The sequence below is a fragment of the Populus nigra genome, chromosome 1 (genome assembly GCF_951802175.1).
Source record: "Populus nigra chromosome 1, ddPopNigr1.1, whole genome shotgun sequence".
Lineage (NCBI taxonomy): Eukaryota > Viridiplantae > Streptophyta > Magnoliopsida > Malpighiales > Salicaceae > Populus > Populus nigra.
Window position 1 is genome coordinate 1,302,616 of NC_084852.1, and position 23,340 is coordinate 1,325,955.

The 23,340-nt window shown below is 35.5% G+C and overlaps 3 protein-coding genes and 1 long non-coding RNA gene across 11 annotated transcripts; 2 read left to right on the forward strand and 2 right to left on the reverse strand.

The window, feature by feature from the left end:
- Nucleotides 1-1,108: 1,108 nt before the first annotated feature.
- Nucleotides 1,109-5,976, forward strand: LOC133694460 (suppressor of mec-8 and unc-52 protein homolog 1-like). Of its 7 annotated transcripts, none has more exons than XM_062115997.1 (11): nucleotides 1,117-1,414; nucleotides 1,873-1,975; nucleotides 2,312-2,371; nucleotides 2,864-2,947; nucleotides 3,516-3,643; nucleotides 3,862-3,925; nucleotides 4,016-4,075; nucleotides 4,224-4,331; nucleotides 4,658-4,755; nucleotides 4,951-5,004; nucleotides 5,575-5,976. In XM_062115997.1, the coding sequence occupies exons 4-10, from the start codon at nucleotides 2,873-2,875 to the stop codon at nucleotides 4,988-4,990; spliced, it is 573 nt and encodes a 190-aa protein (XP_061971981.1). In that variant the 5' UTR covers nucleotides 1,117-1,414; nucleotides 1,873-1,975; nucleotides 2,312-2,371; nucleotides 2,864-2,872; the 3' UTR covers nucleotides 4,991-5,004; nucleotides 5,575-5,976. The 7 variants fall into 7 exon arrangements, 5 of the variants coding, with proteins under 5 accessions (XP_061971973.1, XP_061971965.1, XP_061971981.1 ...); XM_062115972.1 differs by having other exon boundaries at nucleotides 4,658-4,745; XM_062115981.1 differs by lacking the exon at nucleotides 1,873-1,975 and having other exon boundaries at nucleotides 1,111-1,414; nucleotides 4,658-4,745.
- An 807-nt stretch (nucleotides 5,977-6,783) lies between these two features.
- LOC133683141 (uncharacterized) lies at nucleotides 6,784-9,787 on the forward strand. 2 transcript variants are annotated; one of them, XR_009836758.1, is made up of 6 exons: nucleotides 6,788-7,374; nucleotides 7,924-8,028; nucleotides 8,192-8,270; nucleotides 8,438-8,568; nucleotides 9,089-9,511; nucleotides 9,622-9,787. It is a non-coding gene; the product is annotated as an uncharacterized LOC133683141 (long non-coding RNA). The 2 variants fall into 2 exon arrangements; XR_009836757.1 differs by having other exon boundaries at nucleotides 6,784-7,374; nucleotides 8,438-9,511.
- Nucleotides 9,788-11,153: 1,366 nt separating this feature from the next.
- LOC133675092 (protein LIGHT-DEPENDENT SHORT HYPOCOTYLS 4-like) lies at nucleotides 11,154-12,391 on the reverse strand. Its single transcript, XM_062096369.1, has one exon. It carries the CDS (start codon nucleotides 12,054-12,056, stop codon nucleotides 11,343-11,345), a length of 714 nt encoding a protein of 237 aa, XP_061952353.1. The 5' UTR covers nucleotides 12,057-12,391; the 3' UTR covers nucleotides 11,154-11,342.
- A 4,614-nt stretch (nucleotides 12,392-17,005) lies between these two features.
- LOC133675082 (protein CHUP1, chloroplastic-like) lies at nucleotides 17,006-22,089 on the reverse strand. The gene is made up of 7 exons (XM_062096360.1): nucleotides 20,864-22,089; nucleotides 19,397-20,335; nucleotides 18,970-19,101; nucleotides 18,441-18,622; nucleotides 18,244-18,355; nucleotides 17,573-17,719; nucleotides 17,006-17,261 (listed from the first exon to the last, which is right to left on the reverse strand). Exons 1-7 carry the CDS (start codon nucleotides 21,647-21,649, stop codon nucleotides 17,181-17,183), a joined length of 2,379 nt encoding a protein of 792 aa, XP_061952344.1. The 5' UTR covers nucleotides 21,650-22,089; the 3' UTR covers nucleotides 17,006-17,180.
- Between the last annotated feature and the right edge of the window lie 1,251 nt (nucleotides 22,090-23,340).

Genomic DNA, 23,340 nt, shown 5'->3' on the forward strand with positions numbered 1-23,340 from the left:
ATAAAGCCAGAAACAAGGATTTTATCCAAGTTTTCTGCCATAAAGTAAAGCGGAGAGTAGAAAGGCAACAATATGAGAGAAAATGAGTTGCTTTAAGCCTCCCTTGTGCACATAGGAGGGAGGGAGAGGGAGGGGTGGGGTGACTGGAAAGGGAGAAAAGGGAAGGGGAAGGGGAAGGGAGGGATAGGTGGGGTGGCTGGAATGGAAAGGGGGAAAAGGGAAAGGGAAGAGGGGGGGAGGGAGGGATAGGTGGGGTAGCTGGAATGGAAAGTGGGAAAGGGGAAAGGGGAAGGGAAAGGGAAGGGGAGGAAGTTGGAAGTGTAGGGTTAGGTTATGGTATTTATTATTTAGGTTTAGTTTCCTTTTATACTTTTGTTGAGATTAAATTAAACCGGTTCGGTTTGGTCCGGTTCAATCGGTTTAAGCCTTTTTAAATCGGAACCGAACCGGACCGGGTGGTTTTTTTTATTTTTTAATCGGTTTATTCAGTTTTTTCTATCGGTTCGGTTTTTTCAGTTAATTTTTTCTTGGTTTTTTCGGTTTAATCGGTTGGTCGGTTTTTTTGAACACCCCTAGGCGACACCTACTTGTTGGCACATACGAAGCATGTTTCACCACCTCCAAATTAAAATAATATTTATGCACATTAAAATACTCAAATACCCCTACCTCACTTGAGAATTACAACAAAAACATATCAAAAAAACAAGAACACCCACGCCAGCAGTCTTAATTTTTTTAGAGTCAAAGGGTTATCTAGTAATTTTACTATTTAAAAAAATAATAATAAAAAAAAAGACTGAGAAGCCCCTACGCCCATGTTATTTTTTTTCTCCTTCAAGGTATGAATGTAAACAAACTGTTTCTGTTTTTGCAAAAGACAAAAAAATCCCTTGCCCGAAGCCTAATTTTTCTTGCTTTCAAGGGCAAATCAGTTATTACACTATAGCAAAAGAAAAACATGTCTAAACTATTTTGTCCCCGATAAATTTTAAAATAATTAATGCATCTTTTGAAAAAAAAACAATCGTACCTCCGACTGCATTTGCAAGCATAATTATTTTTGCTATAAGGGTTAAAGAGTAAAAACACTGCTTCAATGTATGGTAACATCTGTCTAGAATCACAGTAAATCATTGTTGTCTTTTGGTATTTTTTGTAACAAGAAATCATTTGTTCTACTTGGGACATCAATGCTATATAGAACATACTTATTGCACTAACATTTTCTTCTTCCTGATTTGCATTATAAGAGATATAAACCCTCCAAATGAATTTCCATGCCTATCAATAATATAATTGGGGGTTTAAGTGTGCTCTTCTACTGTCTTCTCAAAGGCTTGGGAATTGTGTGAAACATGACAGGCTTATCAAGAATCAACAAAGGAGAAACGCCGTGCACAGATTGCTCAAGGTTTCTTTTTCTTCCCCTATTTGTGTTGTCAGTGGTTGTTGCTTATAGTTGTAAAGATTCTGGAGGTTGTTTGGGATTAGAATGTGATTTACAGTAGTGTTTATGGGTGTTAATAGTAGAGCTGTAGAGTCAATTAGAGACAGCGAAAAGCAACGATTAAAAAATTTTCAACTCTATAACTGCCGGTGTAGTACAGTGGTGTTTATCGTTTTGTTTCCCTTGGATGGACAAACTATGTATAAGGAAATCTGTGTAGCCTCTAAAAAAATTATTTTTCTTAAAATTTAACCCTTTTGTTTTGCATGTATCTTTTGTTTGGAGTGCTTCATTTTTTAAATTAAGGTCGATCCTCAAAATCTCTGCTCATGGGAGTGGGCGATGGGAAATTTGATGCACTTTTTTGCCATTTACTGTCACTGAAGATAATGGATGGAAGCTATTTTGTTTGCCTCATCCAGGGTTGCTTCCTCCAGGAACTCAGTTTGATCTATTCCGAGGAACAGCTGCCATGAAACAAGATATAGATGATATTATCCAACAACACTTTCACACATCATAAAGGTAGTTGCATTAATCCAAATTTATTTACATGGACCTTTTGGAATGATATGAGAATTTTAAGAACAATGACAGGGGTTCAGTGGTATTCAGGCTAAAAGTGATATGTATTTTTATCCGGTTTGCATGTATTATTTTGTAGTTTTTAAATTGTTGCATTGTTCTGCAGTTTGGAACAAAAAGTCATTTAGAATGTGCTAAATTCTCACCAGATGGGCAGTTCCTTGTCTCATGTTCTATTGATGGGTTTATCGAGTTATACTTTTGGAAACTGCTTCCAGACGATGAAAAATTAGTGAATGAGTCTTTAGTGATATTTCATCTGTTGATCACTGCTAGGTGTGGGATTATGCAAGTGGAAAGCTAGAAAAGGATCTTAGTACCAGGCTGATGTGAGATGTGAGTTTGCTTTTTATAACCTTTTGTTTGCTCTTTTTATTTTTATATTTTTATTGTTATCGATAACAGGAAAGGGATAGTGTAGTTTTTTCTGTTGATATTATATAGTTCTCATTTCGAGCCTCACCTGATCAAATCCCATCCATTTTCTCATCTGTCCAATGTTATGGGATAACATCTTGAAAAAGAAACATCTAAGGTCTATCCCTGCATCATATATCATCCAAAATTGAATCTCTGTCATTCACCGCACCAAACTGATGCTGCTCTGGTTATCGTGTGCTCTGTGTTAAACAGAATCCTGTATTGTTTTTTCATTGGCGTCATATAGCTTTTAAAGATTCACAGGAAAACTCAAGCATGTGCCAAAACATGAGTAGAGAAAGAATGAAAAGTAGAACATGAGAATGGATTATTTCCATGTGTCCTTTGGTTGTTTCAAATTGATTTAGGATTTAGTATTTTTTTGCTAAAAATGTAAAATCTTTTCAGGAAACTTTTATGATGCATGATGATCCTGTCCTCTGTGTTGATTCTGAGATGCTTGCATCTGGAGCAAAAGATGGGAGGATCAAAGTAAGTCATAGCCTTACATGCTTGCATCTACACCACACCTCTGAATTTTGTCTTTTTTATATCCTATATAATATCTAATGTTGTTAGCTTCTCTAGTTCTCTTCACGGTTGTGCATGTTTAAATTATCCATAAAGGTTCCTTCTGAGACAATAGAGGCATTAGTTTATAATGATCTTGTGAAGAATGAGTTCTTGAGACATCTTGGTAACTCTACTGGGACCAGAAAGTGTAAATTTTTCTCAAAAGAATTAGGGGGAGCCAAAAAAAAGTCATGAAAAGTTCTTAAGACCTGACACTTTAAGTTTGATTGTGGTTGGTATGCATTTGAATTTATTGATTTGCAGATTGTAAGGACTTAGAGAATGCTTTATGAGTGGAGGAAAACATTTTGTTATTTACATGGAATAGCGGTGATGTTTTAGCACACCTTTTTGTATTTAAGCTTTGTGTGTTTTTCCAGCTCGGGTGAAATTTGCATTGCTGGTCAGGGCTTATGGAAAAATTATTAAAGTTGGAATTTGACTTTGCCATATGCAAGGAACTTTGTTAACATGCAATTTTTCTCAGGTCTGGTGTACAAGGATTGGTCAATGCTTGCGTTGTATTGAATGTGCACATTCTCAGGGAGTCACGAGTCTTGCTTTCTCTTGTGATGGAAGCCAGCTGCTAAGTGCATCATTTGACAACACACCCAGGTTCGATTAAATTAATGGACTTTTTTATTCTGTGTATAGCAAGTTAATTAAGACTCTGCTTACCACTATAATCAGTTGACACCTTTTAATTAACACTATTATCTTTATCTCTATTTTACTTGTGTGGTCATTGAATTTCTAACTTTAGTCATTCCCTTATCCATACAACAGTTATTTTCTTGCTATTAATTTTTTGTGAATGATGCCATCTTCACTAGTGAGCCATCTTCACTAGTGATGGAACTCGTGTTGTTACTGGTTCCAGTGATTGCACAGTCAAAGGTGAGTCACTCATTAAGCTGCAGCATTTTCATTAGGTTACATTCCTTTTCTCTCGCAGCTATAACAAATTTCCTTTTTGCCTCTTAGTAGGTTTGGGATATGAAGAGTACTGACTGTATACATACATTCAGGACACCACCACCATTGAGGGTATTTTTTCTCAATCCAATCTGCATGATCATGATTGAGCTGCATTGTCTCATGGGGCTTACCTGGGATAGAATACATCCATGCTATATGTCTTGCTTTTGCCTTCTACAGCACATAGCTGATTGTTGCTTGTTGTGTGGATTGTAAGGGAGGTGATGCTTCTGTGAACTCTGTTCATCTTTTCCCAAAAAACACTGATCATATTGTTGTATGTAACATGACATCATCGGTATGCATTATGACACTTCATGGACAGGTAGTTTCTCTCAACTCCAGCTGATGCTAATAGTTTTTCACTTATTTGTTACTCCATGATTGGTTTTGGGGTTGGGACCAAATTTTAGATAGTGTACCAACTACTTTTTTGACAGCAAACCATTGACATTTCTCTAGCATTTACTAGTCTTAGACCACCACAAAAGCAAACATAAACAGATTACCATTCTATAGATAGATTACAATTCTATGTTTTACTGGTTAAGGTACTTTTTTTGTTCACTGAAACTCTTTCAGGGTGCATAAGTAGAGGAGTTTTGATAATTCATTATCAATAACATCTTGCTTTGAGTGACTGTTATGCAGGTTGTGAAGAGCTTTTCTTCAGGTAAAAGAGGTGGAGATTTTGCTGCAGCCTGTGTATCACCAAAAGGGGAATGGATCTATTGTGTTGGTGAAGACAGGCATTCCTTCATCCACCTGATTCTGATATATAATTTTCAATTTTGTGTTTTATTTATTTTCTCATAAAATAAGAATTCTATAAAAAAAGAAGAGAAAGATGAAACGAAAATGTCATTTATTGCTGGGACAAGTTGAGAGATGGGTGTTTGAGACGGCTTAATTTTTTTAATAGCTGTCATCAAAATTGCCTGCAGGAATATTTACTGCTTCAGCTTCCAATCCTCTGCAAACTAGAGCATCTAATGATGGTGAGTTTTCACAATGGCGGTGGCAGGGTCTAGGGCTTTGGGTTGCTCTCTATATATCTCGTCCCTTTCCTTTCATCTTAAACCAGCAATCAATAATCTTGTAAAAATAAACTTGTTCTCAATCGAGTGTTTTGGTATAAACCCAAAAGGGAGAGAATAAAAATGAGCGAAGGGAAGAATCTGGGCTGGACTTAGCTGTCCTTGTTTCAATGAGGGCTTATTAGGTGATATAAGTTTATATGATGTTAAACTGCTATGAAATTTATGTTATCATTGTTTTTGGGGGCCATTGAATTTAACAACAAAACTCCACATCTACATTGTATGGATTGGTGTTTGCTGCTTTGGTATATGAGCTGATTAGTTATCAACACTTCTGGGATTCTTCTCTGAGCATGTAGCTTCATGTTTGTGCATGGATGTTGTAATATAGAAGCTGTCCTAAGTCAGTCAAGAAACTGCATAGTTTGGTGTCTTTTGCATTGGTTGCTTTTCTGCTTATTATGTGCAATTCAGTGCATAGATCATTCTAACCTTGCAAGTGCATGTTTTGACCTTTGGTACTGCCAGGTTCACGAGAAGGATGTAATAGGTGTGACCCATCATCCTCATAGAAATCTTCTTGCTACCTACAGTGAAGGTTGCACAATGAAATTATGGAAGCCTTGAAATTTTTGCATTGGCCATAATTACTTTCCTTGAAGACACCTTTCAGTTTTGTATCATTTGTTGCATTTTTGAGAAACGACTTCCATTTGTCAAAGAGCCGCCCGTAACTGACCTGTTCAGAGTGCAAGAGTTAGGAATCGGTAGGAAGGATTGATATATGTTAGATTGGAAGATTGTCCTTGAAGATGATAATTTATTTGTCTATATCATTTGGAAGAGGGATTCTTTGTTGTAGTTTAAGATTCTGAATACATTTCTTGTATAGCAAATGAGTACAAGATGGCTACTATATTTCCCTGTCAATCTCATCTCTCTCGCATTGGAGGCACACTTGACTAGCAGCCACTCTCATCCTGTTTCAGGGGAGGAGGGTTTTCTGGAAGAAGAATTGGGGTTGGGTTGCACCAATTGTAAATATTAAGGCCTGCCACTTCAAGTAGCAATGTTTGGCAATATGATTGGACTTGCCGTTGAGTTGAAAAAACCTCAAAAATGTTTTTTGCGCTAACAACCTAATTTGGTAGCCATATCAAACAGACATGTGCCTGGAGGTTGGTCTCTCTGGTGTGTTTATCCGAGGAACTGTACCTTAACTCACTCTCTTGCATTGGTATTTTGGGTAATGCTAAAACATCACTGGGTTCAGATTTTTTGTTGAGTTTGATAAAGATGTAAAGAGTTTCTTAAGTGTGATTTATTCAAATTAATGGCAATATATATATATATATATATATATATATATATATATAATGGATGCTAAGAAACTACATTCAACATACACGTTTCACAAATACTAGGCTGAAGTCTTAAAAAAAGCCTTGAAAGATCCAATCTTTTTAAACAATGAAGAGACTCTTTAGACACCCAACTTGAATCAATCCTGCAAAAAAACCAAGTCCAAAACTTAAACGAGGAAAACAACTACATACCCAATTCATTGTTAATGGATTAAACATCACCAATGGCTTAATGGGTGGGAAAATGTGGGGTATGCATGTGCTGTGTAATGGTTTTTATGGATGCTAAGAAACTGTTTAATCAGCTTGAGTTTTATTATGCCATGCCATGGAAATGGATGATTAGAGGGTTTGTGAAAATGATACTTTTCCTTCTGTAATTAAGGCTTGTACTGGTTTGAATAATGTTAGATTAGGGAAGGGATATGCTTGTTGGTAGTTCTTTGCTGAAGGGTGTTTGTTTGATGAAGTGATCGATAAAGATTGTGTTTTGTGCAATGTGGAACTTGCTGAAGTGGCTTCAAGATATCTCCTTGACTTGGACCCAAAAATCTCTGGTTACTATTTATTGCTTTCACATGTACTTGCCGACTCTGAACAATGGAGGAGTGTGTGCGTCGGATACGACGTTTGACGAAAGATAGAGGAGTCCACAAAGTTCCTGGATGCAGTTGGATTTGTGGTCATCAACACCTGTCATATGTTTTATGCTGCAGATGAAAGTCACCCACAGATCTATTCCTCACTGAAGAGTCTGCTCCTAGAACTAAGAAAAGAAGGTTATGTTCCTCAAGCGCTGTACGAACAGCTTCTTTGGAAATGACTGAATCTGGAGAATCAGACATGCATGGCACAAGCAATTTTAAGACAAACGCAGTCAAAGGGGAAATCAAACAGGAACAGGATGAAAGATATTCGTGGCTCGAGCATCTTCTTTGTTTGATCTTATATCGATCCAAATGAGGTTAGAACAAAAAACTAGTTTTCATTTTCTTTCATTGTTTGTGGTTTACTATTATTTTTTTTGTGTTGAATAATGAAATTGGTTAACTTTTATTTAATTTTCAGCTTTATATTACTTTGTGTCTCGAAAAGTAGGCTTTCGCAAGTTTACAAAAATTCAGTGCAACATGATATGCTTTCCAAGAATTCACTGAGGGAAAGAACTTAACACAGATTGCTCCAGTTTTTTCTCCTTACTCACACTCTAAGTTGGTATTGCCCTAGCACCTATACTTCTTGTAATGTGAGAGTTTTAAGTGAACAAATGGCAAAGCCTCATTAATTAATATGGGATTCGCTCCTAGTCGCTGCTCGATGCCGCGGCGAATACATAGGTCACGGTGCAGAAACTCACCTAAAATGGACTACCATGCACTCTAGAGGACATGCTGCTTCTAAAAATCTCCTTACAATTTTTCATGCATGCATCGAAATTTTTTTTGAGTGCATTTTTTGTCTGAACTATTCTCTGACTTTCAAGTTTTGGCTACTTGGCTGTTGACTCATTCAGGATCGCTTCCTTCTGGGACACAGTTCCACTAATTTCTCGAAATAGCTGGTATGAAATGAAGATGGACATGACATGTATCCAACAACTCCTGCACTCACGATCAAGGTTGGTTTACATATCCATGCATATTATATGTATGTGCATTGCTGTCTGACACTTGCTACCGTCTTTCTGTTGGCATCTAGTTTGATGGGACAACTTTGTTTGGTTTCTGGTTTTTCCATGGCTGAAAAAGAAAAAATTGACATGACCTGTTGCTCTGTAATAGTTATGATGAAAAATTATGTTGCTGAGGAAACCTCATCTGGTTTGCGGTTCCCTGCTTATTCATTGCCATATTTTTTTCAGTAAGTTGCTCTGTGCCCACACTTTCTTTCGCTGTGTAGCTCTCGTGTGCTTGCTTAGAAATTACCATGTCATTGTCAATTTCAGTGTCTTGTCCTCGTAACACCATGATTTTCCCCATCCAAATTGCACTCGACCGTGAACTTTCATTAGTGTTTTCTTTGAACAGATATTAGAGCTCATTAATTACTTGATCAGCAGCTGGTGATAACTCCTTTGATCTAAACCGGACAAGTCCCAGGTTACCAAGATCTAGCCAAAGCAATTGGCAGTTCACAGCTCTGGTGGACACTATGCAAGGTTTGACATCCTACTTGAATTTTGAACTGGGGTTAGGGAGATCAATAGCATAAATATTAGAGGTCTGCTGTTATGTACAGAATTTTTTATAGTTAATTTCAATGTCATTGCTTTGGCTTGCAACTTATAGAAGACTACACTTGGAGAGAACTGTGTTAGTAGATAAAAATGTTGTTGTCTGCAACACCATGACATCAAGAACTAGAAGGGAAAAGTAAAGCAACAAAAAGACCTCAATAATCAACAAAACTACTCGCAAGAAATTCCCTATTCCTGTATTTTTTTTTTGATAAGTTTTCATGATCTTCTGTAGCCAAAAAAAAAAAAATTTGTAGACTGTCAAAGCTAATTAGCAAGGACCATGAATCAGACACCCAGGTGTGGTTTATAATCTATAGTCTGATTACCATCTTGGTTCATTGCCATTCTGGATTGGAACTTGTGGATTGTTTGTGCTTGATATATTCATTGACAAAGATGCATGATGTCTCTGAAAATTCTTTTTATGTCTGATGAGCAGCGGTACTCCATAGTTGATGCAAAGGCATTGGCCGATCAACAATTCCCTTTATTGCTATACGATACGAAGTTGCAATCAAGGATAAGTATTGTTATTTTAATCCCACCATGCTTTGCTGCTTAAAGCGAGGACCAGACCCATTTTCTCCGATTAGACTAAGAACGCGGCCCCATCTTGCATGACCCTAATCTCCATATCTTACCAGCATAATTCCACCTTTCTATCTTAATCTTATTCTGATTTGGAGCATATATTCTTAATGAACCAGCTGTCTGTGTAATAGTATTTGAGATTGTTTCCACAGGTGGGCCACACACATGCGCCGGCGCACACACAATTCAGTCGAGAAAACGTTTAATGGCTAAAGGAGCCAACCCCTTCTGCATAGGAATTTTCGGGATTGAAACAAAATTTTGAGATGAGGTTGGCACCTAAAAGATCTATCCAGGTTTTGAGCTTGTTTGTTTCAGGGTAGAGAATGTCTTATTCCTTAAAAGACTGCATTTCTCTTTTTGCTTCTCTCTGTGTTGCAGGACTAATTGTGATGGAAATCAAGCTCTCTTTCTTGGCAGAACTGCTGTACATTTTAAGGGACTAGGAGTTCCTGACAATTTTTTCCCTCATTGAAGTGGTTTTAGGGCTTGAATTAATCACATTACTAAACCAATCTTTGAATACTAATTTGCTTTTTTCATGAGAGACTTACTGTAAATATCGAAACGTCATCCCAGTATGTAAGATTTCTTTTGAGAGAATTGGTTTGGTATTAGTTTTAAATCTGACAAATAAAAAAAAACTCAAAAAAATTCAATCGAACCAAATTGATTTAAAAAAAAAAATTCGAAAGGTCAAACTAATAAAAAAAATCCAATCAAACCAAATTGAATTTTCAAATTGAACCACGTACCTAATACTCATCCCAGTATGTAAGATTTCTTTGATACGAGTGGAACAAAAGTAGGTAAGATTATGTTATTTGCAACATGATTGATCAAATTACATCACAATAACTAGAGTGGAAGTGGCTAGGTTAGCATATATATATATATATATATATATATATATATATTATTACATCATCACAAGTAGGGCCTCATGTGAGCAAGAGATCGATGTCATCCATGAAAGATGCTAATATCTGTAATCCTCTAAATAAAGTTGATGGTATAAAATAATGCTGAGAACATAGCACTAATGAGTAATGATTAAAGTTGGGGGATGAAATGAAGGAGATAATGTGCTCAGCTGCCCATCTAAAAGCAGAAAACTCTATCCACCACTACTTTGCTAAGCAAGGGAAGCAGTCAATGTGAAGACTTGGCCTTCCTTATACAAGATTTGTGTGGATATAAAAGAGATGTCTGTCTTGGATGTAAGAGAAACCTCCCATAGGAGAAGAGACATGTCCTTGGACTTTCCTTGAATCATTTATGATGAACAGACATGGGAAAGAGAGTTTCACAAGCTAAAACAAAAGCAGATAAGATGAACTCCAAAATTAACAAAAAAAAAAAACAACTAAATTTGGTTTGTTTTTCATTTGTATCACTGCTAAGATTGTTTATTCAACACATCAGAAAATTCTCCTCTAACTAGAAGTTGGTAGGCTGACTGATGTGTGGTACTGTCCGGCCTAAATTAATACCTTTGATTATTGTCCTTGAAATGATTTTTGTCCCGAAATTGAGGAAATTAAAGCTATGATCAAGATTGAGAGATGGATTATCCATTTATTATTTCCTTTTGAAATTCTAACTCCACAGCCTGCATCCATCACCACCTTGTAAACCTTTCTCAAAATTCCAAATGAATCATCACTACAGGCAGGCTGAGAAATTAATCTACAATATATATGGGACAAGGAAATCTTTCATATGTTGTGTGCTCAAATGGTTTCCCTTCATGTTCATGGGATCAAAAATAGGATCGAGCAATCATTTCTCCATTATTTTCAAGCTTGATGATGAGTTGATTTCTTGGTCTCCAAGATCGATGTCTAGATTTTAGGAAAATCTCAGACATTCTGATTAGTGGATAAGTACTGATTAACTACTATGCCAAGCACTGAAGGTAGAAAATTAGGAGAATAATGATTTTCTCCCTTAATTAACAACACCAAAAACACATTGGCACGACGAACAAGGAAAGGTAATTAACCATCTCATACTAAACCCTAGCTTGCATTACAATACTACCTTGCATATATTACTTATAGTTGTAAACCCTAGACCAATTAAGTAGTGCTATTATTGGCTTAGTTGAACACAGGCACATCTCCTACACCGAGCACTGCAGCCTCGTTAGAGAGGGCATTTCTTGGAACAACATACCCACCATTACTAATACCCTGCTGAACTTGATAAGTACCATTCCCTGCAGTTTGTAACTTCTGTTGCTGCTGTTGTGGTGTTGGGTTCTTTCTCTTCTTCTTCTCATAAGCTATCCCTCTAGCTTTAGACTGTGCATCTCTCACTTCCCTTAAGTACAATCTCACAGCGCGTGCACCAAAAGGGTTCGTCTCAGGCAGTCCACCGTTCTCTTCAAAGGCGGCACGGAGACGGCCGATGAGAGCATCAAGGCTGCCCCATGCTTGCTTGAGAGGGCAAGAGCAAGGACACGGTGGATGGGGATGGCCAAAAAATGGGCAATTTTCGCTATGCACCTTGGTCTTGCCAAACTGATCAAGATACCTCAAGAACTCCAAAACATGGGCACCACTGCACCGTGCCAGTGCCAGTGGTGGCCTGTGGTTTCTCAGGTACTGTCCGAAAGTGTTCCAGTCTCGTCGCTTTTGAGATTCGTAACGACTCAATGGAAGTGGTATTGATATTGGTGATGGTGGTGATGGTGGTGATGGTAGCAGTCCTTTCTGCAATTGGTGGTTCCTAGAAGCTCCTGACGAGCCACTCCTCGCAGAGTTACATGACATGGTGGCCGCAGCGGCGGCGGCGGCAACAGCAGCTGACATGTTGTAGGTCTTGTGGGTGGTGGAGATAAGAGATTGCTTTTTTCCGTGAGGAATCACATAAGATGGGGAGAAGGGGAGGGGGGGAAGAACTCATGGAAGAGAAGAGAGACGTGTGAGAGAATATATAAAGCAAGGGCTCAAAGCCTCAAAGAGAGGGATTGCAAGGAGAGAGGAAGGGTTGATGTGAGATGCAGAGAAGGAGACAAAAGAGGGACCCATGCAAAGAAACCCACGTCCTGTAAGTGATGACGGTTTGAATATCATATCACCATTGTCACTTCAGAATTTTTTCACCATTGCCCCCTCCTCTTTGTTTTTAGCTCACCTTTGTTCGAGAGGCCATCCTTTACTTAGGGGACGCTCGTTGTGAATGATGCTCTTATACGGAAAACAGCGATATTGTCGGCATAAACAAATACACTATAGTATTTTCTGTGATTATAGTTTAAAAAAATTAAAAATATAGTTTTGATATAATGATTAATTCAATACTTTAAATTAATTTATATTATATCACACCGTGTCACATAAATAAATGAAACTTTAGCTTTGAATTTGTTAAGTTAACTTAAATCTCTAACTTAAAATAATATTATTTAAAATAAAATTACAAATCAATACATGAAATAATTTCACTTTAAACAATTTTTTTAAAAAAACACTCTTCTAAGTTAATTGGGTTGTAGATTTATATTATAACTTTTAAAAAAGTAATGAAAAGAAACCTAACAAGAGTTAGAATGAGATAAATTTAGAGAGTGTTTGTTTAAGATATAAAAACATATATTACATGTTTTTTAAATTACACCGCAATGATTTTTTTTTTAGTTTAATGTAGATGTTCTGGTCAGCTTACGCGTACCTCGACTAATCTCACGGGCCCTGAAGTTAACGACCATGTAAACCTTCAGTAGTCATTATATGAGTAACCACAAGACTCGAATATGAGACTATAGATGGAATAACCTCTTGGTCCCAAGCTCTTACCACTGGGCCACCACCTAGATGGTTGATTTTTTTTAATTATATAGTAGGTGGTCGAGTAGTAAGAGCTTGGGATCAAGAAGTTTGCTTCACCCGTAGTCTCAGGTTCGAGCTTTATGGTTGCTAATATGATGACCACTAGAAATTTACATGGTCATTAATTTCAGGATCTATAAGATTAGTCCAGGTACGGGCAAACTGACCTGAATATCCACGTTAATATAAAAAAAAATACACCACATTGCACAGGTCTTGAACAAAGAATCTCTTGCGGATAAGAACTTGGTCTAGAGTGAAAATTGATAAGAGAACAATATGAACACTTGGCTTAGAACCAAATTATTATCGATTGATGATGACTGATGTTACTGTTGAATTTCAAGGAAGTGTAAGAAAGCATGAAACACACATACCTGCTTGAATGAATGAATTCTGCATATAAATTAATATGGTCGATGAATGAGTTGAATATATAATCATATCTTAGCTATATTTTTTTAAAAAAATTAAATTAATATTTTTAGTAATTTTTTTTATTGTTTTGATGTATTAATATATAAAAAAAAACATTTAAAATTATTTTATTCCACACTGTAAAACAGGCCGGCAGCATTTATATGCTGTTCTTGCATTGAGTTAATAAGTCATGACAAGTATCATTTATAGAGCCTGCAAATTAGGACAGTAACTTGACCACGCCATTAATGACGTATTGCAAGGTTATGTTAATGCATGGCCCTCAGAGATTCTTGCTGTGATGATAAGATGTTAATTTCCTGAAACCCCAGTTGTGTTCTGTCTCCCTCTCTGTTCATCCATGATCGATTTAGTGTTTTTTTTCAAGTAAAAAATGTCAAGAAATTTCGACAAAATACTAAGTTGAAGAAATAGTCAAGGAGATAATATAGTCAATGGCCTGCCTTCTTCGCAGATAATATATTAATTAATAGGTTACGGTTGATGCATGGAAACAATATAGTATATTCAAATAAGAAAAAAAAATCTATTAAAAAAATTATCTTTCTTATATAAATTCTATTAAATTGCACGTGTTATATATATAGTAATTAATCAAGTGAATTGCACGTGTTATTAGTTTCAAAGAGAAAACCCCATAAATATTTTATTCTGTGGCAGTAAAACTTTTTTACAAAACTGAAGTACACAACAATTTTAACAATGATTATTACAGGAAACACTAAAAAGGGGTGACATTATTACTGTATATGAACACTGTTTACACTGAAGATAAACACTATCAAGTTGTAGTGGATTTACTGTTTGTATTTTAATAATTCATTTTGGTTTAGATCCAGGATAATTGCTTTGTTTTTTTAGGTAAGGATGAGATTGAATGAAAAGAAAACGACATCAAATATAAGTAGCATGCCATGTCATGCCAGAGATTTCATGCGAAACATATTTAGGTTCTTCATTTTTAAAAATAATAAAATTTATACAATTTTGATCTTCTTGAATTTCAAAAAATTACTTTTAGTATGGAACTTTATTTATATTATTCTTCGATCCTTGAATATAGAGGTGAAAGAGAAAGGTCACCAGATTCTAGTAACAAGAGAGAAAGTCATCATTCAAGCTATTTTTAACCATCAAAATATTTTTTTTGTGTTCATGGATTTCATGCGACGAGAAAGAATTGATTTTTGGTGTTTTGGAGCTCTTAATATTGCTTGAAAAACAAATCTAAATCAAAGAAGATAAATCTAACCCGGTTTGTAATTAGGTTTTCAGATATTTTTTTGGCTTAACAGATTGGTTTGTGGGTGGTCCAAGAGTATTGGTAAGGTTTTTAGGGTTAAAGTGACTTAAAAATTAGGTTTTTAGGGGAAAAACACCACCCTATTTTTTCAGTTGTCATAGTGGTGGCTAGAATCTAGACTCGTCGATGATACGTTATCTGCGTATTTTTTTCCTCAAAAAAATTAGATTATCCACCATTTTAAAAAATTAAAAACAAAATAAATCAAACCCATATACATGGGCTTGGGCATGAAAACCCACCACCACACCTAGGATTTTCCTTGCAATGGCCGTATCGCATTGGGCCATAAGCCTGCGCGTCTAGCCTTTTTTTTATTCATATTTTTTTTTATATTTAGGTTAAATATAAATTTAAGAAAAAAATTATTAAACCTAGTTAATTTCATGGTTCAGATCACATGTTTGGCGAGTTAAGCCACAATATCGAAGCTATTGTTTTTTCTTTTAATTTTGCTTTTTTTTAAAATAATTTTTAAATATATATTTCAATCAATATCACCCCTCTACGATTTTATTTTCTTATTTAACCATTTTAAAATAGAGATTTTGTTTTAATTATTTTGTGTGTATTTATTTTTTAATTTATGCTTCATGTCATTTTTCTTTGAAAAGGTTGATGAAATGAGATATATATATATCCATCACAATTATTGCAGGTTTCTTATACACCACCAATTTTCAATTATTGATCATTCAATCTTCTTTCCACAATAATTACAAAATCTGACTTGAAGGCGTATCCAAGTTAAGGTTTATATCATAGATTGGAAACTCATATTAATAATAAAAAAAATATTTTTTAATATTAAAATGATATCATAAATAATTGATTAAATTTTTAACCTAATCAAGCGAGCTGATTGACGGCATGAATGTCCAGGTTTTACATGTTTTTATTATTTAATATAAAATAATAAATAATTGCAAATCTTATCCGTATAAAAGGAAAGCCTTGCCAAAGAAATCTTGAAAAAAAAGGGGTTTGGCTTTGGTTAAAAAGAGCAACGATTCTATGAAGGGTAAAATCAAAGAGTGATAGAGCAATCAATGTGATTGACTGGGCAGTGAAGTGATGAAGGGACTTTATTGTCTTCCTCAGCTTTCTTGCCGAGAAAGGAGCGTCCGAGACATCTTTATCTGATGAGCCGGTCCCTGTAGGTGGCTGGTTGCAATGTTACATCTTGTCAAGATGTCAAATCCATCGGGTACTTTTTTTTTTCCCTTTCTTTTTTGTCTTCTGGGCTATTATTTAATCAAAAAATCAAAGGCCTCCTCTTGTTTTCTTGCCAGATGGAGACTAGGAATAGCCATGGCCATCACATTTCTCAGCGACTCTCCCTCTCATTAATTTCCCTTGGTTCTTTCTTTTTATTACCTGTTTATAGTTTGATACAGTTTTTTTTTTTTTTAAAGGGTACCTGATTGTCCTGCATGCATGCCCCATTGGACTAGTTCCTTGGACCATGGCTGCATTATGAGTGGACAACAATGCATCCAAGAATGTTTTCCTTACCGTTGGTTATTGCAATATGATTATCCATGGTTATTACCCTTCTCTTTGTTCTTACTCTTTGGATCTGTCATTGTTGTTGCAGTTTTTTTGTAAATTGCTGAATGACAAATTTGAAATGGAGCTTCCATTTTCAATAAAAGAGATTGAACTCCAATTCCTTCCAACCTGACAAGGTTCTTGGCAAAAGGAGGGTTGGTTGTATTATCTTGGCTTGGTTCTGATGATTTTCTGTCCGTTCAAGTTTCCTTGATCATGGAACTTGAACGTAAAAAATGTACAATGATCAAAATGCATGGAAACTTCAAATTCAAATGTTACTTAAGAACTCTTAGGATCCCAATTCCCTGTGCCAGGAATATGATTGCATTTCAAAGATCTGAGAAGCCCCTTTCTGGAAATCTGACTTTGGACATCAACAGCCTCCCAACTTTGCTTGACCAGTAGCTATCATTGTGTGTTTCGGACAGGGATTGCACCTACAAGCTGTCCATGCGGGCTTTGCTTGACCAGTAGCCATTGTGTGTTTCAGACAGGGATTGCGCACCTACAAACTGTCCATGACGGCCTGTGTGCCCAGAAAAGAGCCAGAGGGAACGAATGTGAACTCGAGTTTGAAAAGGTGCATACGCATTCTCATCAAATTTTTACATTCCATTGTTTCAAGAATGAGTAAAAGCCCAAACAAAATTGCTTTCTATTTCACACAAAACTTGTACAACTTTCAGCTGTTTAAAACCCTTAGCAAACCACACCATAAATACACTACCCCGGCCAGATGATATTAACTGTATAGATATTCAAGTAAAGCTTACTGAGGTGGTAAGCCAAATCGCCCCCACTCTCTTTTACTTTTTGTTAAGCAGGTGAGCAAGGTTGCGAAGTTCCTCAAATGCATGCATTGTTTCTGCATCAAATCCTCCAGCAAACTGCATAAGGCAAGACAATAATCATTAACTTTTGCTATGCATTGTTTTTCTTTCCCCTTCATAAACATTATTTAAGATGTCTGTGGGCAGAGAAAAGTTGATTTTTCCTGTGCAAACCATGCTGCCTTGAAAAATATTAGTTACTTTACCCCATCTCTATGTTCGTAATAAATGTCAACCAAATCAAACAGTTGAGTTCAAGAATCTCACTCTGAGAGATACTTTTCTTTCTGGTACAAAAAGTGTTCTTGTTGGTGCAATAAATCAAGATGAAATAAAATGAACAGCCACAAAATTGCTTATCTACAAACCTGATGGATTCTGAAAGCAAATCTGACCCCTTGAAGTAGCATATAGTCCAGAGCAGGGTCTTTCTCTAGTGCTGCTGCCTTAGACTGGATTTCTGTAGCTACCCTCTTCATGTACTTCTTTGCCAACTTAACTGAGCCAAACTTTATCTACAACACGAGTTGTTGATTAATTGCCATGTGAAGGTCATTGAAAAATACTTGATGGAAATGCAGCATAAAATTGGCAGTAAGGGTTGTACCTAGAAAATTTCTAGGAAGTATTCAAGAATTACAAGAAGCTTACAATCACATGGATGTCCAGCTTAAACAGAATTACAAAATCTTAAACCTTTACATTTCCTCAACTCTACTGGTTAATCCAAAAGCCAACATTTTCGAATGTATCAGTTGTTTTCCATTGTTCACCTCTTAGTCATCTGTATGTCCAGTTTTAACAAAAAGTGCAAAATCTTGAACTTTTCAATTCCTCGAACTCTAAGGCTTAATCCAAAAGCCATCCTTTTGAAATAACCATTGGTCGTTGTTAATTGTTCGCTTCTTAGTACTGTATTGCCATCTCCTCCAAAGGAAGATGGACCAGATTTTATTCCTTCTTTTCTTGTGTCCAGATCTTGTAATGTTTAACTTGTAAACTAACTAGTGAAGAATGAAATGAGAACGTCATTGCTTACCTTGCTAATAATTCCGTTGTCAAGCATCCAGTCTGAGGGAATTTGGAATTCTTTGCAATTACGCATCAAAGACTCTCTTGTTCGTAGAAGGTTATAAACAGTGCGTTCCATCCTGCAAAGTGTATCAAATTAATATACACGGAGACAAATTATTTCAGGATAAAACATTAGCAGATGGCAAAATTTCAGGTTCTTACTTCTCAGACAAAGCAACCATTTTCTTTAGTGCAATGTCACAAGGAACTCTGGGATCATTCTTGTAATATGATACTTCAGATTCCAACTTCTTGAGATCACTATACCCAAACGCTGCTTCTCTCAATGTGTCAGCTTTCTTTTCTGGCCAGTCAAAGTGCTTCAGGACTGCCCTTTCATCCACCTTCACGTAAATGAAAGCACCATGAGGATGGTATAACATCTTTTTGTCATCCATATATACTATTTTCCCTTGTTAATTTATCTCCTTATAAGTATGGATACCGTGGTGTGTAGCAAAGTTTCTACTTTAAATTCCATGTAATTTGGATTTTCAACGTAATTCTAAACCATAAAATCTTCTAGATTACATCATAAACATGCTGCAAATAGGGTGTAATATTAGTTTTTTAGTCACTAAAGCATTTGAAATATTCTTGCTAACATGCTTTTCTGATCGCCTAGGACTAAAACCCAAAGGAAAAAAAATTGTCGACTCCGACAATGTTTCTAACCACGAAAAAAACTTACAAGAAAGCCAAGTTCATCATCAAGCCACTTCACAAATGCCACAACATCTTCAATGTCTCGGTAAACAGCACCATTGACCTCTCTGATCAGTGAATTGACAAATTCCCCTTGAGTTTCAACATCTGCCTTGATCTGAGGAAAACAAAACAGAATTACTACTAAGCATTTGAACTTCTTTTACTGCACAAAAATGTCAAAAATATACGTTTTTGGACTCCATCTGATAATAGTTATAAAGAAGTGAAAACTTGCATCCTCACAATAGCAAATCCAATCCCAGAAAGCTTTAAGCATACAAGCTTTCATTTCTTTACTCTGTCTTCATGGTAAAATAAAAAAAGCAGTTATCTTTTAACACATTGCGAGCAAGCTATTCAATAACAACACTTGTAGTAGACCTTTGGATAAGAAGTAAGATTTCACTTACAGCAATCAAATGTGATGACCGGTTTTCAATTTCACCAATCATGTTGCTCCGAACATTTGCAACACCTGAGGCATCAGAGATTCCTCCATTTGAAGACTCCTTTCTTGAGTCTCTCTTCATCAATGAATGGTAAAACTCTACGACTTGAGGTGCTCGCTGCACCACTCCTGCAGTAGTGTTCTTCACTGAGAACTTTGGAGGTGGTGGTGGAGGAGGAGGTGGTGGAGGCAGTGGTGGGAGTGAAACTTGAGCTGAACCTTCCTCTTTAGGTCCAGAAACAGAACATGAGGGTCTTGGTGGGGGATTTGGAACACGCAAAGCCCTTTTCTCAACATCTAATGGACCTACAATTTTTTTGGTCTCTTGGCAGTATGCAAGGATTTGAGGTCTTTGAATTATAGCAAACTCATACTTTTCAGAACTTACAAGCTCTACTTCATTTTCCATTTCTTTTATACACATAAAGCCATCAGATTGCCTTCTCCTATTCGGTACCAACTCCTCTATACAGAACTTTGATCCACTTATAGAGTGTCTTCTTCTTGGACTTCTCCCATCTTCCGATTGCACCCAATTTTTATCTTGGCATTCTAAGTTTGGCACGTCTTCATCAGTAATAGGCCATTTCTTCAACTTTTTAATCAAATTTAATCTCCTTTTACTATTATATTCCAAGCAGTCACTACTCTGGCAAGAGATTAAGCCAGCAGATTCGTTACTCCTGTCTACCGATTTGGGGCTTGAGGACTTATCTGAATTCATTGTTGAGCATGAATTACGCAATTCATCTCTTAAACATGAATTGACCCACCTCAGATAGGCTAGCTCCTCAACCTCATTTAGTCTGCTCATCTGTAGACCCTCAACTTGTTTGCACAAATCTTCATTTGTGTGCCTTAGCGAAGATGCCTCAGCTTTAATTTTTGCAACAATGTCACTCTGATAAAATTCAAGAGAGAGTTCAGTAGTGGAACCGGGCCAGTTATATTAAACTTAAGACTCTTAAGGCAAAAAGAAAGGAGATTATGATAGCACCAAATCAACATCATTGGTCCTCTGTTAGGTTTCTAATAAAAAAAGTAATTAATAATGGAAATAGACTACACCATGGATCAAAGAAGCCATTATCAAGACAAAATTAATCAATGCCAAAATAATAAAACATTGAAATTCTGTGCTTGCATTGAAGGTAATTGAGTGATAGAATCATATGAAACCCAAACAAATTAAATCATTAGATTAATCAATTTCATCTATTGATTTGCTCTATTTTGTTTTCTAGAAAAAAAATCAAATAAATTAACCACAGATTCTACCCCATTTATCTTAAACCATTGTTCTTTTCAAGTCCCTAATACTGAAAGCTTCAAAATTTAAAAAACGAACTTCATTTTCTTTTCCACTTTAGCATTTTCTCATCAAGCAAACAAAGCATCCAAAACTAGAGGAACGGGAGTCGATTTTTACCTCAGAAGCCTTGGCAAGGGAAGGTTTTTGAGACTCCATAGAAGAGAGTTTGCAAGCAAGATTCCTCTTATCCATCTGCAGCTCCTTATTCAACCTCCTCAATTCCACAACTTCCATTTCAAGATTCCCCAATGAACTCTCATGCCCTTCCCTTTTCAATACCTCTTCGTTTCTCTTCTGTGAAATCAAACACAACTCATTCACTTGTTCACAAAGACCACTTTTTTCAGACTCCAAAACCCCAATTCTCTTACAAAGCTCATCCACCTCATTTTTTCTTGCTTCAAGTTCCCTTTCAATATCAACTACTCTCCCGTTCCTCTTAAGCTCTGATAACTCTGCTTGCAACTTAAACTCCCTTTCTTTTGATTCTTGAAGCAAGCTCCTTAATTGGTCTAATTCCACAAACAAATCTCTTGACCCTGAAGATTGTCTCCTGTGATTACCCTGGTAGGCATGTGGGTGTATCTGGCTTCCTGTAACTGAGCAAGATAAATCACCAATGAGTGATCTTTTCACTCTTGAATGAGAATTCACAAGAGGGTTCTTTTGGTTTGTAGTATCTGAACTTGCTAATGGAAGTTTCTTGGTTGTTACTGTGATTGTTTGTGTTTTGGTTTTTTTATCAGCCGTGAAGCCTTTCACTATATGTGAACCCCATGAAGACTTGATCTTTGAAGCATTGTTGTTGCTGTTTCCTTTAATGTTTTGTGACTTTGGTGCTTGGTTTTGATCAGCAAATCTTGTTGCTTTTGTTTTAGTTTCAACTGGGTTTTCTTCTCTCATTTTGTTGAACAAAAATTGATCAAACTTTCTCCTCTATAAAATGAACATGAAAAACAAAAGGGTTTTGATCATTCAAGCTAAAAAGAATCAAAACCCGTAAGTTTTTGAAGCTCAAAAATGGGTTTTCTTCATCAAAGAAGCTAAGAAAGCTAAAAATCAAAACAAGAACATGGGCTTGTCTTAAATGGAACAGAAAGCAGGAATTTGAATTTGAAGAGGAGCTGTTTGAATGGTAAAGTAAGCACTAAACGGTGCTAGAAATGAAAAAACAATGATTATAAATGGAAGCTCCGGTTTTCAAGATCAAGAACTGTTGGAGAGAGTGAAGAGCTATATTGTTGCAAGAAAAGGTGGCAGCTTTTTTTTATTGCAAGAATTTGAACGTTTGAAATTTGAATTTGTTTTTCTTACAATAAAAAAACATTTTTTTTTTTATTGTTGTTAGGGTTTGAGGAGTACGAGGGAGAGTGTGCAAACTGCAACGGTCGTTTTCTGCATCATCTGGTGGGGACCATATTCCAAACGAGAGGGTATGGAAGACAAGTCAAAACATCAGTCCATATTAATGGGTCATTGCTTCTTAGCTGTTTGTCAATTCCCTCACCAAAGTTTAAAATAAAAATACAAGTAAAAAATAATTATAAGTTAGTGAATGGTTACTTTTAGACAATCAGAGCATGTTTCTTATGGTATTTTAAATTGATTTTTGTTAAAAATATATTAAAATAATATTTTTTTTATTTTTAAAATTTATTTTTGATATCAGCACATTAAAATAATTTAAAAAATATTAAGTAAATTAATTTAAAAATTTTAATTTTTTTGACAAACGATGTTCGAAACATAATGCCAAACACAATTTTAGAGAGTGTTTGTCACTGCGGTTGAACCAAAATTTAGCAAATTTTTGAATTTTTTTGTTTCAATGTTAAAAATAAATTTTGTAAAAATAAAAAATATTATTTTAATATATTTCCAAATAAAAAATATTTTTAAAGTAACACTTGTTTTTTAAAATGATTTTTTCTTGAAAATACATTAAAAAAATACAAAAACATCAAAAAAATTAATTTAAAAAAAATTCAAAATTCTTAGCAAACAATGTTTCAAAACACAATACCTAAAACACAATACCTAACACATTCTTAAGGTGTGTTTACTACTACAGTTACAGTTAAATTGAAGTTTTGTAATTTTGTTTAGAAATATTTTTATATATATATTTTTGAATTGTTTCGATACGCTAATAAAAAAAATAAATTTTATAAAATATATTATTTAATATATTTCTGAATAAAATATAGAAAAACAACCTCTTGAAACACAAATAAATCTATTACAATTCTAAACAGTGGAGCCATGCTACTTCTCGTTGTGATTTCCTCTTAACATGAACAGTTGTTTTTTTTATAAAAAAAAAATTAGTGCAGTTAATTTATTTTACTCGTATTGTTCACGTGAACATAAACTTCTAATTTTTTTTTGTTTTTTAAAAAAATTAGTTTAAGGTGAATTAAATTTACTCGTACTGTAATCTCAATTTTATTCATGATAATATGTTACCTAATTTTATTGCACACTCAAAAAATCATGAAAACTGTAGTTCTTGTTGAATAAATTTTGGACGTAATGAAATTGTAAATTTTTTTTTTTAAAATTGAGTTTTACTTGAAAAACTAGTATTTAATATT